The sequence below is a fragment of the Notothenia rossii genome (assembly GCF_949606895.1).
Source record: "Notothenia rossii genome assembly, chromosome: 6".
In the NCBI taxonomy this organism is placed as follows: domain Eukaryota; kingdom Metazoa; phylum Chordata; class Actinopteri; order Perciformes; family Nototheniidae; genus Notothenia; species Notothenia rossii.
In genome coordinates this window covers 20,481,230-20,498,638 of record NC_136909.1, presented here as the reverse complement: position 1 = coordinate 20,498,638, position 17,409 = coordinate 20,481,230, and the positions used below count along the sequence as shown (strand labels likewise).

At 40.1% G+C, this 17,409-nt stretch overlaps 1 protein-coding gene across 1 annotated transcript in view; it reads left to right on the top strand.

Moving 5' to 3' along the window:
- The window catches only part of ntrk2a (neurotrophic tyrosine kinase, receptor, type 2a), an 86,232-nt gene extending 70,605 nt beyond the window's left edge, over positions 1 to 15,627 (top strand). Inside the window, 5 exon segments of the mRNA XM_079687755.1 lie at positions 1,787 to 1,959; positions 2,728 to 2,883; positions 3,454 to 3,544; positions 9,338 to 9,496; positions 11,836 to 15,627. Of these exon segments, the coding sequence (XP_079543881.1) occupies positions 1,787 to 1,959; positions 2,728 to 2,883; positions 3,454 to 3,544; positions 9,338 to 9,496; positions 11,836 to 12,021 (765 nt within the window). The 3' untranslated portion in view covers positions 12,022 to 15,627.
- Positions 15,628 to 17,409: the final 1,782 nt, after the last annotated feature.

The following is a 17,409-nucleotide window of genomic DNA, read 5'->3' as shown; positions in this document are numbered from 1 at the left end:
TTCACGCACCTATACACGCTTGCATGCCATCAATCATAAGTACCTAACACTGTCAATAATGTTGCCTTCACATGTAAATGTGAGTCACTACATTCCCGGGCTCGTGGTTGTTGATTGCTTCTTATTTATCCGGGGACCTGAGTGTGCGCACACTGGATGACTAACAGTGCAGTATTATGGCTTTAAGCCTGGGAATATACGCAGCATGGAGCTCAGAGACTCAGAGCGTGATAGTTCACAGTTAGATGTTTTCTGGCTCAAAGAAAGTCTCTGAAATAAACTTGAATGTTGTTTGATAAATTGTTGTTATGGTGGTCATTTGATACACTTAACAGTTAAGTTAGCTGATTGATAACCTGTGATTGCCAGGAAAGACATTTTTCCTTTTTTCCAACATTTCTTTGTGCCAGGAAACAAAAGTATATTATGCATGTGCAGTATGAGTTGCTTAGACTATATGTCAGATGTGGATCATGTACAGCATTTTAGATCAACTGAAGTAATTTACTTCTTTTAGGGGGTTAACATTTGTAAAGGCATTAGTTAAAATACCCTGGCTTTGTCTTTTAAACTTTTTCAATTCCTTGAATTGATCAAGAAGATTCCAATTGATAAGTTGACATCTTCTGTACAAAGAGCTTTCTTAATTGCTTGTTTACATACAGTATATATCTCTTTAAATAATACATATAAAATGCTAATCAAAGGATTATCTTAAAACCTGACAAACAAACATTTTTAATCAACTATTTGCTTTTTAAGAAAGCAAAAAATTAATAGTCTCATAAACAGAAAGGTCTAACTTAGACAGGCGTTCATGTGAGAAGTAATGGGAGAAAACAACCAGCTTCCCAAACATGTCTAATATCACCTTTCAAACTGAGATTGGGGCATATGCTTCCATACAGTATCCATACTGTACTAATCCTCCATATAATCATCATGTAATATTACATTACAGCCTGTAATGTACAGGACCAAGCCTTTGTTTCACCATGATACACGATCAGTTTAATACGAGGGGGTGGAGTTTCAGTTCATCTCATTTTCTGGTATCTCAGCATTTCTGCTCAAAGGTCGCGGGTCGTTTCCTTCTTCTAGAGCTTTCTTAGTGACTACTCTTCGTCCTTTAAACATATATTTGTAATCGAAGCTACTCTGCGATGTTAGTACGCAGACAAACACACACATGTACACAGATAAACACACACAGAAATGCACACAAAGAAGGTGGAAGGTGAACGTATATCCATGTCATATACTGTAGGAAGACAATCAATTATTCATGTAGGATAAGAGACATTTTCTATATTTTTCTTCTTTTGATATGAAATGAATACAGACCCCGTATCAATTTCATTTCCTGCAACTCTCTCTTTCACACACACTCGTTTTCTGTCTCTGTCACAGATGCTTGCTCCCTGACAGATTTCCTGATTCATGGAAGGGAGAAAGAGATTCGTTTTAAAGGGAACCAGGGAATAAAATTAATGTAAACAGTGTTGTGCTAAGTAATGGCTTGCACACATATACATTTTGTTTGTGCGCTGCCTTTGTATCAGTCCTTGGCTTGGTGCCAGTAATTTCACAGTGTGTCCCTGATTTGCTGTAACTCACTTTTACAAGGCAAGAGAGTCATTTCTTTATTTTCTAATGGAGATCAGCTACATACATTTGAACAGGTTGGGTGCACTGTGAAAATGACTAATTGGCAATGGTTTACGTGGCATAACGTGTGAGTTTTACATTTGTCCATGTATTAAATGTCCCTTCTGTCTGTCCGCAGACACTTAAAGAGGCCAGTGAAAATGCCAGGAAGGATTTCCACCGTGAGGCTGAGTTACTGACAAACCTTCAGCATGAACACATTGTCACTTTCTACGGAGTCTGCGTGGAGAGCGACCCCCTCATCATGGTGTTTGAGTACATGAAACATGGTGACCTCAACAAGTTCCTCAGGTATGGCTCTTTTCTTCATTACATCAAACAGTCATCTAAATATCAGCAATTAGCATTATAGTTCATGTAGGTCAGGAGGTCATAGTCGGCTGTACTAGAAGCTGATCATTGTTTATTATCAGTGTCACACCAATCTCGTCACTGCAAGCTTTGACTCCACCGCCTATTCAGTTTAGAGACTAAAACTTAATGGTAAAGATGGATGTGCACTCAATCTTTACGCTGTCTTGTAGGCAGGTGCAAATGAGTATTGACCAAAATCAAAATATAGAAGTCCTCCACACTGTCACTTACTAATTAAGTAACACACTGTTTTGGTACCTAGAAGTTCATAGGGTGCAGTATTTTTCTCTTCTCTTGACTCTAGTAATTGTATTCAGTGTCTTGCTGTAGACCCACTCTTGTATACTAAAGGGGGGTTCTCTGCATTGCACTGCCTTTTTTGGCTTAGTGTGCTGCAAACTAATCCAGGGACATATCTCAAGAGTGGAGCCATCTGCGAAATATAATTGCATTTCTTGGAGTACATAGTTAAATCTATGACAATAATGTTCCCGACTGAACTGCTGTCATGAAAAACAGAGGCATCAATAGACAAAGATTGTAAAGTAGACGTTTCTTTTACTAGTTTAAAGAAAATCTGCTTCATTTTCTGAACACTCTCATAGAAGGGTTGATGTAGTATTTTATGTACAAAACTGTGCAGAAAACCAAAATGACTCCAACAAACAATAACAAAGCTAACTTAAACAAATGTCACCTTTGCAGGGCTCACGGTCCGGATGCAGTTCTGATGTCCGAGGGCCAGAACACCAGACCTGTGGAGCTGACGCAGTCCCAGATGTTACACATCGCACAGCAGATCGCATCCGGCATGGTCTACCTGGCATCACAACACTTTGTGCACCGTGACTTGGCCACCAGGTTTATCACACTGTTTCTTCACTTTCTATACATACTGTGATTATTCAAATGGACTTAATGAATGGGCCTGTATACTGTACATGGCAATGTATTTAGACACCTAACATTACATTTAAAGGAATACTCAATGTTGAGAAAGTTAAAAAAACACATGTTGGAAATGTTTGCAAATGTAATGTTATAGAAATACTTTGACAAATGTAGTCTTTTGGACATAAATGTCATATACATTAATATAAATGCATAATCCAGTAAGGCCAAACAGCTAGGCAGGATTGATTGATAGTAAAGGATATTAAAGATGCAATCATCCTTGCATCTTTGTATTTCCACTTTCAGAGAATGATTGAATGAGGCTTATGTAATTAAACCATACCATTGCAAACACATGTAAAACTCTTCCAATCAAAGATATACTGTTACTATTGAACATTATTGACTTTGATAATTACTATTTAACTTTTGTCGGATCTACTTATATATCGTAGAGGTTTAAAACCCTGCAGTGTGACCTAAGTAATATAAAAGATCATTATTTAAACTGTTTATTATGTGTTTGTTATCCATCAGGAATTGTTTGGTGGGAGAGAACCTGCTGGTAAAGATTGGAGACTTTGGCATGTCCAGAGATGTCTACAGTACGGACTACTACAGGGTAGGTGTATGTGTCGATATCTTTTCTGGCCCTTTTCTTAGCCTCTCCCCTTTCCCTGTTGCATGGGTCCCTCTCTGCTCCTCCCCTGCATGGGCATGTTGGAGTTAGAGTAAGAAGCTTTCTGTGGAGGGTAGTTAAAGTAAACATGCAGATAACAGTGATGTAACTGTATGTAATTACATAGGAGGGGAGGGCGGGTATGGAGCATGCTTTGTTAGCTCATACTGTGTGTAGAATAAGGGATTTTAGCGTTGAAAACCACTGTTTGTATTTCTTATACTGAAAGCTTATTTACACAAAATGTTGAAAATTGTTTTCAAATAAATGTATTAATCTTTCTTAATCAAGCAGGTGTTCGTTTTAAATGTAGGAATCAGCTTTTCACCGGAGACTTGCCAAGAAGAAAAGCACCAATACATTCAAATATACTACTCTAATAAACCATGTAATAATATTAAAAAGGGTAATAAAGATAAAAACTCAGAAACTCCCCAAAGACAGCATATTGATAACATGTAATGTTTTTTGAAGGTGGAGATAAATGAAATAGTAATGAAATTCAATGTTTTTTGAAATAGTATGTACAGAAAATATTACAGAAAATAAATTACACTTATTATACTAACTATCTCTTAAGATTGTCACCAACAATACCAATGTTTGTAGCTTATTCTCTTCACTTTTAATTTGTGACAGTGAAATTAGCACCCCAAAATCTCTTTTAAGAAAAAAATGAAAACCGCACAATTTTCCTAAATGTTACAGTATAGCCTACCATGAAACTAAGCATCATCTCAAAACCGATATAATTATGTAATTAGCAAAGACATTATATCCAGATTGCTAAACAATATTCTAACATAAAACAAAGCCTATAATAATATATTATAATTGTATAATACACATGTGTTTCCTATTTGTTATGATTAGAAAGAGACATATAGGATATATTGCTACTTGCATATGTTGTGCATTGCATCAGCTTAAAGATGTAGTAGATTAGGGTCTTTCTCTTTGGTTTTCTTTTGTATTTCTCAGTATGACGCCACACATCAACCCCCCCCCCCCCCCCCCCCTCCTTCATTTTAGCCCTCCTCAATACAGCTTAGCGCCGAGGCTGTAGTCATGGTAACGGGGGCGAAGGCAGCGGTGGCGAGCCTCGGAGTTGTATCCATCGTTTCTCAGGAAGAAAAGTAATCAGAGAACTTGTGTTTAGTATGCTGAGGCAGTACTAGAGAAAGAAAGGGGGAGAAAGGGAGGGATGGAAGTGTGGGAGACGGAGGCAGGAGGGAGGGAGTCGGAGAGATGAAAGAAAAGAAATAGCTGGAAAATAAGGAGGGATGGAGGGAAGAGGGTGAGAGGCCAGGCAGGGAGAAAACAAAAGACCAATATATACACAAGAAGGAGAAAAGGCGGTAATATAGCTACAGTATAAAGCTACACACATGCTGAGGAGGGAGAGGAGAGGTCTGAGGGAGAGGAGAGGTCTGAGGGAGAGGAGAGGTCTGAGGGTGAGGAGAGGTCTGCGGGAGAGGAGGCGCACAGGATAGTCAATAACAACACAATACAGCAGAGCAGGATAAGAGACACAGAAAAACAACAGGACATGTCAAAAAAAGGACAGAACGGTACAGACATGGAGGAAACAGCAGAGCAGTAGAGAGTTACAGCATAGTGGGAGGTAAACACACTGATAAAAAAGTGTGTGTGTGTGTGTGCGTGTGTGCGTGCGTGTGTGTGTGTGTGTGTGTGTGTGTGTGTGTGTGTGTGTGTGTGTGTGCGCGTGCGTGCGTGCGTGCGTGCGTGTGTGTGTGCGTGTGTGTGTGTGTGTGTGTGTGTGTGTGTGTGTGTGTGTGTGTGTGTGTGTGTGTGTGTGTGTGTGTGTGTGTGTGTGTGTGTGTGTGAGTTCAGAGAACCAGTCATGCTCTTGCGTCAGAACGAGGAGCAAAGATGAGTCATAGAGGAATTTGAGGCGCCCCCCCAGTGTTTATATATATGTGTGTGTGGGGGGGAGGGGTGGTGACGTCATTAAATCCCCTGTTACACAATGAGCCTGACAGGCGTTTTAGAAGACAGAAAGGATGCCTCAATTTAAACATTGAGCCTTTCCAAGCAGCCTTTTTTCTCTCTCTGTGTTTGTGTGTGTGTGTGTGTGTGTGTGTGTGTGTGTGTGTGTGTGTGTGTGTGTGTGTGTATGTGTGTGTGTGTGTGTGTGTGTGTGTGTGTGTGTGTGTGTGTGTGTGTGTGTGTGTGTGTGTGTGTGTGTGTGTGTGTGTGTGTGTGTGTGTGTGTGTGTGTGTGTGTGTGTGTTGTGTGTGTGTGTGTGTGTGTGTGTGTGTGTGTGTGTGTGTGTGTGTGGGGGGGGGGGGGGTTAGGAGGGATTTATTCCTTTCCTCCCCTAAACTGATTTCATGCCCAAATGTGTAGGATGAAAGAAAATCCAATGGCTCCTTGGGTTTAATGTTCAGATTGACTGTTTTACGCTGCTGACACACACTTTAGAAAAAGACTGGCAACAAAGCAGAGCTAAACAATCTCTGCAGAGTAATTTAGATGGTGTGCATTTCTTTACAACCTGTCTGGGCCCCATGCACTACAGACAAACAGCATCTTAATGGAGCACCTGGAAGCAGTGGAGAAGTTAATGTCTCTTTGTCGTGAATCTTATGTCAATTCTATGATTGTTATTATTATCATCATTATTATGGACCATTTATCTATAATAAAATTTAAAAATCCCATATACAGTATGACCTGCTTTCACTTGCATTAAAGCATAAAAGATGGTTCAAATGTAGCAACAGTGATACACAACCAGCTTATTTGGTAGCCCTATAAGTCTCATAAAATCAATGTTTAAAACATTTACATTTTGTTGCCATACAATTGTTAAAAACAATATTTTTGAGCAAGTTATTCTTTTTATTTGAAAATTAAAGTTGTTATATGGATCTTGTCTGCCTTGAAAACGTTACAATATCTTATTCCAAAACCTATAGACATCTGTAATTATAGATCGCCTGTAATTATGCACATTTGTCAGCGTTGTGGTTTGTTTGTCATTAATGTACTTTTCAAGACTAGACTAGAATCACTTTTGATCTTGGCCATTGAAACTAGATTAGTTGTGCAATGCAATTGCAATATGTCAACCAATTTACCGTTTCTTGGACAGGCCAGCGGAACAAGATATTTTTCCAGAAAACTAAAATAAAACACACACATACACACATACACACACACACACACACACACACACACACACACACACACACACACACACACACACACACACACACACACACACACACACACACACACACACACACACACACATACACACGAGTTCTTGGAAAGAGTTTTTGTTTCCATAGCAACACGGAGGGCAATTAAGGTAGGTTCCTGTGTAGCAACGGGTGGGCGGAGTTAGTAAGCTCCTCCCAAACTACATCCCATAATGCTTTCTTTTTTAACCGGCCCAGTTGCCATGGATACCACAGCCTCCAGGAGGTCACTACAGAGTGCCTGCAGCCCTCCTCTGTTTTATTTATCCTCTTTTTTTTAGGCTTTCCTGGAACACTCAGGCAGGTCTAAAGCTGGATTGATGCATATTTATAAGACAGACAGGCGGGCTTAGAGACGGAGAGGAAGGTGAGAACGAGGGATAGAGGAAAGGAGACAAAGACTGACGACGAAGCTACTGACAGCTGAGAGGAAATTAAAGAGCTGATGACAGAGCGATGCTCCGTCTATACTTCGGTGATAGTCTACGAAAGGGATTTTCTTCATATTTAATCGCAATGAGAAGAAATGTGAGGCTTTCCCTTTCCTGCTTCTGCATTTGTTTTTATACCTCTGTTTTCTCTTTCAATCCAGTCTCGTGAGAGTTTAAAGACTGCCCCGAACAAATACACACAAACACACACAGTTCAGAAACACAAAGGAAATATACTCCTGCGGTTCAAGAGCCCAGTATTAATATTTCAAAGCATCAGGGGAAATGATCAGCCACGATGAATAAAACAAAACGACAAATGTATGTGAGAAGGTTCAGACACATTACATACATACATTAGTTAATAAATAATGTCAGAAATCTATAAAATAGAATAAAAATAAATTAAAAATAAAATAAAATATATTTAGTGCACTACATTTAATGTTTGTCATTTTATGTGGAATCAGAGTTTTAATAAATGGTCTTTACGGCGCCCTCAAAAACTCCCAACATAAAACACAAAAAAGTGTCAGTAAAAGGTTATAGCTGTCGCACACTTAAACTACACCTGTCAGTGATAAACCTAAATGATCATTAAATCTCAGTTACAGCTATTGGTACTTTCAAACACGTGAATTACAAAATCAGGTTGCACAATTAAAAAGTAAGACAATCAAAGCTAGTAAAATAACGACAACATTTTGCGAACAGAAAAATGTGAGTTAGACAGATATTATATTTTTATTCGAGAACTTAGTCATATCATAAATCCGACTAAGGGTATTCTAGGAAGAGGAAATGTTGTATTATAAACAGTTTTATAAACAGTGTTGAATAGTTTGCTAAAGTAAATGTAGAATATTGTAAAGTCGTTTGTATTTTTATTGTAGTCTGTCTCATTATTCTTACATCCTAATCCCTGAACTGGTTTGGCAACGCTGTACTTCCTTATGTCCTGCCAATAAAGAACAATGGAGAGACAGAAAGTGAAATGCAAATAAGAAACAGAAAAAAGCAGCAGCAAGACACGGCAGTACAAGGAGAGAAGCGAGTGCCGGGTGATGGAGAGTAAGAGCTGCAGAGATGGAGGCAGATATGTTTCCCCAGACGTACCAGTGAACCTGATGGCCATCTATGTGACCGTGCACATTTTATTACTCCATTAAATAACCCACTGACTAACAAAGAAACAGGCCAAGTGTGGGTACCAGGCCATTAATAACAGGCATAAACCTCAGAATAATGGATGGGGCTATCTGTGTGGAGCAATGGAGTGCAGATGGGTTTGTAGATTCATGTTCGGAGGAGAAGTGAGGCACAATATATGGAGGACCCAGGGTCAGGTTTTATGCACTTTAACTTTGGGCAGGTTAGGGTTAAAAGTTCAAACAGTGGCAAAACCTCAGTTCAGATTAGAGTTGAATGACATTAACAAATGTCTCTAGCTGTTGATTGATGCTGAAACTCACAGACTCACTCATGTCTTACTCATTATTGCAATTGCAAAAATGGTCTGCCTGTCCCAAACTGGCTCACACATTGTATAGCAAGCAATTGACTATTCAACCACTTTAACCACCTTTTTTTAATCAGTTGATGATTAGTGTTTTTCTTGTCAGCTAAAAGGAGAATAAACTCTGGGGGAACCCATCAGGAATGAGGTGTGCTGCAGTCACGGAGATGATGCAATCTGCTGGGCCATACCATCAAACCTCACTCTCTGCCTCAGGGTGCAGTTTTGAAGAGTGAAATGTTTGCAGTGCTACTTTAAAATGTATTGAAATTCCTAAGTGAACCCTGTGAGAAATGTGAAAAAGCTCCGTGACCATGCATTCGAAATGCATGATGTAGCAGAATAGTTGAGAAAAGAATAAAAAAGTGATTGGAAAAAAGCTTGCCAAATCTTAAATGTTTCTTAGTTTGCTGCATACTATACTGACTTTATTCTCTCTTTCTCTGTTTGTATGTGTGTGTGTGTGTGTGTGTGTGTGTGTGTGTGTGTGTGTGTGTGTGTGTGTGTGTGTGTGTGTGTGTGTGTGTGTGTGTGTGTGTGTGTGTGTGTGCATTTGTTGTGTTCAAAGGTCGGAGGTCACACCATGCTGCCGATTCGTTGGATGCCCCCTGAAAGCATCATGTACAGAAAGTTCACCACGGAGAGTGATGTGTGGAGTTTGGGAGTGGTTCTCTGGGAGATCTTCACGTATGGAAAACAGCCCTGGTACCAGCTCTCCAATAATGAGGTACATATTATTTTACGTGGTGTAATGTGTTATCTGAATCAAAGTACCAAGCAACATAACTTTATGTAAATGTTATCTCGGAGACCCCTTCAACTTAATAAGTGATGGTGAACAAGATGTTGCTGCCCCGAGATATGAGGAAACAGACCTTGAGTTAAAAACAAGTCTAAATATTTAAATAAATATGTATGTTCAAGTTCCTCACACAGTAGTGAATCTTTTGGCCATACCCCTCTCACTATATAAAGCTGAAGCAAATCATTTCATTGTGTCTTGAATAAATTGTGAGGAACAACACAAAGCTGGCGGGCTGGAGCAAGCTGCTGCACTAAAAGCTTTCCTTGGCTGACAGTGTAGCGAGAGTAAAGGTGCTTTTGTTGTTCGGTTGGTGTATGGCAGGTGTGTCTTCAGTTTGAGGAGACTTTTTTCCAACCCTTTTTTCTAAAGGGCTTGCAAAATGTTTAATAGTTGTTGTCATGGATCCACAGATTTCCTTATCTGGTCACACTGATAAAAGAAAATACTCTTTTCTAATGGTTCAGGATTCAAACCCTTTCATAATTGTGTAATTTTAGTCAATTATGTACATGCTACTGCATGTACATGCATATCACTCAGGCTTTTCTTTTGTAAGTTTACAAACTAAAATAGTAAGAAGTGTACATTTCCTACTATATCTAGAGTTTTTTAACTGTAGTGTGAGTGTGGCGACCATACATGGATTCACAGAAGATGGAATAGTTCACTTGCTTTAAACATCAAATAAGAGCTGGAACAAGCTCATAGACAAATACAGTTTTTGATATTGCCAGACAGTGAATATTTTACCTAGTTTCACAACTATAAAAAAGTGAATATTAAAAGGGTTAGACTGTCTAATAAACAAATAACTAAAAATGTCGTTGGAAAATGTGTTCAGGAAGAATAGTCGTTTTGATTGGAATAACAAACATTTAACAAGTTAACATTTTAATAAATAGAGAAGTAATCAATGGGCTGTTTTAATCTGAATTATTTATAACTGTTACAAATCAGCCCTTTAAAATGCTCAGGGTCTCAACCCGGTTTCCGGAAAACAAAGCTGTGTAGAAGCCCTTCAACCCTTCACCTCGACCCTGTGGTGTCCTCAACTCTGGTTACAGCTTTTTGACCTTGTCAGCATTTTCTTTTCTCCTGATTCACTCTGGTTACATGCACAATTAACCTTAAGCCCCCTTTCACGGTCTCTTCTTTTCCCGTTAACATCTATTACATCTCCCTCAAATTGCAGTTCACTCACCTCCTGACCCAAATCTGATCAGATATCTTAAGTAGGAAATAGATTTTTTTTCAAAATGAGATATTAATTATGGGTTTTCTGTCACTAGCTGATAACAATCACAAAAAATGAGGAGGAGTAGGATTTGGGAAATTATGATACCAATCTGAATTCTTAATAATGTAGAGATCTTATATGATAATCTCCAGGTATTACAATGATTTAATTGGATGTATCACAATTTGGAAGACACAACTGGTATTTTGAGCTTGCAGTAATATCCATCAATTGGTATTCATTCCGCACACGCAACAGAGTGTATTTAAGATTTGAGGCAGTGATTAAAAGCCGTAATTATAGTTCAGTATAGATATTTTACTAACCGCTCCCAGAGAATGATATATACACACTCTTTGTACCAGAGCTCTCCCCTATATAGTATGTTGTGTTTCCAAACATCTCCACTCCAGGATCTACAAATCCTCATCCTGCAGTAGAGTTCAAACTTAAATCTGTAGATGTTTCAAATAATACACAAGTCTTGGAGTGTGTTAAAACAGACCATTTTCCCTGACTCTTCTGTGGAGAAATTGGATTCGATTTGTGTGGTCTACTGCTCTAGTGTTGCCTAACTTCGTCACTGCAGTCAATTTATTCACAGTGACATTTTCACTGTATGCCACTGCAGTGAGGTGGAACAACCTCACCAAGCTGATGCTCCATCATCTTCAACGTGCAAAGAGTAACCACTCTCAGCTTAGATCTTTGAGGATGTTCCTGTTTTTAAATCCTCACTGAGACACACTTCTTCTCTAAGTCAGAGCTGATTACGACACCTGACATTTCCCTGTGTTTTGTTTTTTATATTTCTGTTGTAAATTATTCTCTTTTCTTGTTATTGTAGTAAAGTGTTTTTATTACATGTACAGCACTTTGGCTCGACCAAAAATCGTTTTTAAATAATGTGCTCTATAAATAAAACTTGATTTGATTGGATTTGATTTGATGCATTTCTTGTTTTGTAATAGAAGAATTCCACCGAGGTTAAACTTGATGTCTGTCTTTCTCTGCTCCTCTGCAGGTGATCGAGTGTATAACCCAGGGCAGGGTGCTGCAGCGCCCCAGGACCTGTCTGAAGGAAGTGTACGACCTGATGCTGGGCTGCTGGCAGAGAGAGCCGCACATGAGACTCAACATCAAAGAAATCCACTGTCTGCTCCTCAATCTGGCCAAAGCTTCACCTGTATACCTGGATATACTTGGCTGAACCCAGGAGGAGAGAGGATGTGTGTGTGTGTGTGTGTGTGTGTGTGTGTGTGTGTGTGTGTGTGTGTGTGTGTGTGTGTGTGTGTGTGTGTGTGTGTGTGTGTGTGTGTGTGCTAGGGTGGACACAGTCGAACCTGTGAATGAAATGAAGTCTAAGATGCTCGTGCAACTGCGCGTGTGACGTACCGCTGTACGGGATGTGAAGCTATTATCAAACTCTTTAAAAAGGCAATCAAAAAAATTCCTCAGCTCATCCCGAACCACGTCTTTCTTCCCTGCCAATTTCCTCTCCTTTTCGCATCTCTTCCTCCCTTCTTCCTTTCCGGAGAGACATTTGCCAAGAGTAATTTAACTTTGTACGAACAAAAAGCTTCTTATACTTCTTTTCAAATGCTTTAAACTGACTGGGGCTAAATTTATGAAAACCTGATTAACAGGAATTTAAAATGTTGTGACTCATCCCTTGCTGTCTGTCGGACAACGGGACTCGTGTGTTCATCTGGAAATTCAACGAGGGATTTCTGGAAGCTTCGATCCTATTTCTTGTAAATATGAAACTGGACGATGGTGGAAATGGCCCTTTGCGATGTGGAGCCATGAAGACACTGTGTTTTCCCCTCTCACCCCGTCTGTCTATCCCTCAGAACTGTTCATGAGTATTAATGTCAGCATTCATCCAACAAGGAGATGACTGCACAGCTGATGATTAGCACAGTGCTACACGTACAGCAGATTGAAATGTAACATATACAAATGGGTCGGAAAAGTAGCTGGTTTTCTGCCTGTCAGATAAAATGACCCGATGACATGAAAAAAGAGGATATCTGGTTGTACAATTTCACTGAAGAAAAATAATAATTTAGGAATACAGTGCCTACTGAAGCTAAACTAAACTGCTGTTGTGTAAAAGGAAGTTCTTTTCCACTATGTTGTAATTGTGAAATGTAAAAAATCTACTGATCTATAATACCCACCTCATGCAACAGTCTTATTATTATTATAAGGATGTATGCACTCATCTCTGCATACTGTTTTCTGTTGCATATTGGACTGTAACACAGCACAGGGGTAACATGATAACTCCTTTTCCTTTCCCCTAAAGTGACAGATGCTTCACTTGTGATGTCAAGCACCCGTGTCGAAGGTCAATTGATTCATTTGTTCGCAGCTGCCCGACAATCGTGAGGTCTTGGTGTTGGGGGGGGGGGGGGGGGGGGGGTTGGCGCTAAGGGAGGCCGGGTTGTGAGGGGGAAGATCTCGGTCAGAAGTGTGGGCGGCGGTGCTGTAGAAGGTGTGGTTCATTTGGTCAACCCATATTAAATCATCAAGGCTCTCAGCACTCAGACATCCTTGAAAACCACATATGTGCAAGAGGGGAGGCACACACACACACACACACACACACACACACACAATACCTTATCCCATCATCCCTCCATCTACACACACACACACACACACACACACACACACACACACACACACACACACACACACACACACACACACACACACACACACACACACACACACACACACACACACACACACACACACACACACACACACACACACACACACACAGGGAAAGACACTCAAAACGGGACGAGAAGGAAATTGAATTGTGCATGTTTTATTATTTGAGCGGTGCAGTGCTTTAGCCAGGCCCCGTCCACTGTAATGGTGTAATGTATATTTCATTACAGCCTAATGGGCTCCATTAGCACAGTCTCCTCACAGACATTCAAGACTTATTGTTTTATGGCTGAGAAGAAGGGATGGAGAGGTGAAAGAGAAGAAAACAGGGAAGGAAGAGAAAGAGGGGAGGAGTGGAGATGGGAAATAAGAGGAGGAGAGGTAATAATGCATACTGGGAAAGAATTGGAGAGAGTTCAGAGCGGAAGCAATGGAGTAGAAAGGAGAAGGCAATGGGAGGGAAAAGGTTTGAATGGGTCATGATGAGAAAGATCAAGGAGGAAGAGAAGATAGTGGAGTGAGAAAGGAGTGAGAGGAGGTGTGAATGTCCTCAGGGAGAAAGTGAAAGTGATCATCCATCATTACTGTAGCCTGCAGATGTTCGTAAAGCCACAACTTCACGCTCCCATCACATTCCGCTGGCCACAACCACACAAACACACTTTACTGGCAGCCCACCAACAGCTTACAGTGAAAATGAACTCAATAATGCACCGCACATCCCGATTATGGAGAACCACTTCACTCGCTTACAGTACTGTAAGTGGTTCTCCTGCTAATAGTAGTGAGCTTACTCTGTATACAACATGCAACCACATGCATGCAAGGAAACACATTTATTGTTTCTTTTTGCATTTTACTGGGGCATATTTGACTCTTTGCGGACATATTTAGAAGTCATGATCATTGCGGTTTCACTGAAAGCTTTTGGGATTTGCTGTAAAACATCAATCGGGAATTATAAGTCTTATTTGTTTATTAACAACAGCACTTGATGGTATTGATGTTTGTGAACTTGAAATTGTTGATTGATTTATAAATTAAGAAGCATTTTGTACATTTCTTTCTATATCTAAGGTTGCCTTTTGCAACAACCAACTGAACTGGTTTAATTAATTATGTTTTAGCTAATGTGTAAGATAATCTTGATTGTTTATGTATTTTTATGTCAGGCTCCCTCTAAACATCTGTGTCCTCGTGTACACCGTACACTACAGCAGGGATGGATATTCCCCCAGTCTGCCACTTTTGTAGATTTAGTTTGACACATTGCAAAATTATTGTCACCTGTCGGAGCATGAGTGCCAGGGGCAGCGTTGACAAGCCCAGCTAACAAGGTCCTCAAAATCCATCCCTGCTGTAAAGTCGTAGTGGAGTTTGCACTGAGCGAGCACACTAAAAAAAAACACACACACACACACAGTTTCTCTGCGCAATAACAGAAGGCAGGGTGTGTGAGAAACAAACGATGCCTCCGATGTCAAGAGAGACAAGACGTGGAAGCAACATCTCAGCTGGCTGCACTGTGTGTGTGCCGACCTGCTGGGTTTCCTTTCTTTTTGTAATAATGAACTGTGTCATGTTGGACAGTGGTGATATTTTTGACAATTATAGAAAGAGGCTGTGTGAGAGGGATGTTTGTTACCATACAGACTAGTCAGCACAAATGTAACTCCGGCTGAAGATGGTGCCTCTGATCAAAGTAATTGGTGAAATTGAGACAGAATAAAAAAAGGAGGAAAAACAACAACTGCTGTATGAAAGGACACCTCAGAAAAGGAGGGACTGACAATCACAGACTTCTCTCTCTGGCTCTTCTTCAAGTGACCTACTGTATTCCTACTACTACTGTACTCTATGCTGCCTATAGCCTACTGTACGTGATAGTCTTAAACTTTGGTCTATAGAACTGCTACTTTTTCTTTGTTTTTGTAATATGAAATAACAGTGAGAGGAATGAACAAAAAATACATGTACAAATGTGAATAAGCTGCTGAAAGAATTAAGCGTGTCGCTCACTACTGTGTCCAAGACTGTGTCAGTATTTAGATTGTGTTGTTTTTATGTCTTAGAAGTGGAGGGCAGAGAGATACGTGGGACTCAAAAATAAACAAAATGACATCCAACCGCCCCCGGAATGAAGATTGTTTGCTCTTTCTTGCGGTTGTGTGTGACTGTCTGTGAGTGATTGTTGGCGGGGTGAGCCAGGAGGGGTCCGAGGGCCTGGCTCAGACTCCAGCCAGATCCTAGTTCAAATGCAATGAGATTCAAGGGAGGAATCAAGAATTGATTTGTCGTCGCTGTTCACCAATTCATGATAAATGACTCCACCCGGTCGAGTAGGACTGAGGTTGGCATTATGGCAGCTGAGATTTATGGAAGCGCTCAATTGCTTTATTTATGACTTAAAATTCTACCTTCTTCTCTACACTGCTCACTAAAGCCTGGGTTTCACAGAAGTATATCAGCAATATTAATGTTTACTTTCGCCTCCATACAACATAAGTACCGTGCTGAGTTTGGGCTAAACAGTAATGTGACTCAGCTCACAGACTTCTCATACAGATACACATCACAACTTTGAGAGTGTTATGATCCGTATCACATTTAATCCCCTTTCTCCGTCACCACCCTCACATCACAGTCTGAGCTACAGTAATAGAGCTGAAGTATCGGAAAGGTCATCTTTTAGATTACCTTTGTGCTCGGATGCTTCTGGAGACACTACGCCCTAAACAATGTAATTCCACAAAAAACTGCTTAACTGCTGCAAAAAAGAAAAATTCAACTGTGATTTCATTATTTTTGGATCTGTGCTATTTGTCTCTGTGTTTAGAGGGTTTCGGCGCTGGTAGAAGAAAAAGGAGGGATTTGAATGTTTTGTGGATGTTTGGATTGTAAGAAGTAAAAATACGACAGACGGTAAAACACTGTAACGTTTCTGTATGGAAGAGATGTTGAAATGTTACCTCTGTCTATACTGAAGAATGTTCCTCAATGCTCCATCTGTATTTCAAAACAAACGAGGTCATTCAAAGCTATAGATATTCTGATTGATGCAGCTAATGTCTGTCTTTGCAAGCAGGTTGTTTGTGTTTATGAGGCAAACATTTAGATGTCACACACACTCACACACAGAGAAACACCCACCGGTGGAGCTTGTACAGTCATACAGTTGCGTGGTGGAAATGATCACAGTGAGTCATGATGGTAATGATATGATTTTTCTCTGAACGTGGACCAGTCTGTCGTGATACAATAAAAAAAAAAGTGTTATGTCACATAAAATATCCTGATAGTGTCTATTTGAAAGGGAGAGAGACACACACACTCAGCAGAAAGGGAAGGTGAGAGTGAAACAGGAAAAGAAAATGCTAAATTGAATTGAGTTGGAGTGTTTGAGTGATGCCGCATCTCCCCCATTCTATTAATCCCAACCCGGTGTCTTGCAAGAAAGAAAAACAGCACTTGCTTGGTTTGCAGATTAGCAGCAGGCTGAGGGCTTTTGCAGGGAATTGTAAGAGCAAATTGGACAAGAGAGTACGACTAAATCCCTGATGCAATTAAGCAACAGTTGAATTATTATCTTCCTTTTACACTGAGCTCTGTCTACAATTTATCTTTGAATAAAAACGGCATTGGAAAGGAAATGAGAAATGCACAAGGCGGCACAAAATTCACCTTTGAGTTAAAGAGAGAGAGTGGGTGCATGTAAATTTGTGTGGATTTAGTGGGTGAGAAAGTAACTTGACTCAGCATACTGTGTGTGTGTGTGTGTGTGTGTGTGTGTGTGTGTGTGTGTGTGTGTGTGTGTGTGTGTGTGTGTGTGTGTGTGTGTGTGTGTGTGTGTGTGTGTGTTTGTGTGTGTGTGTGTGTGTGTGTGTGTGTGTGTGTGTGTGTGTGTGTGTGTGTG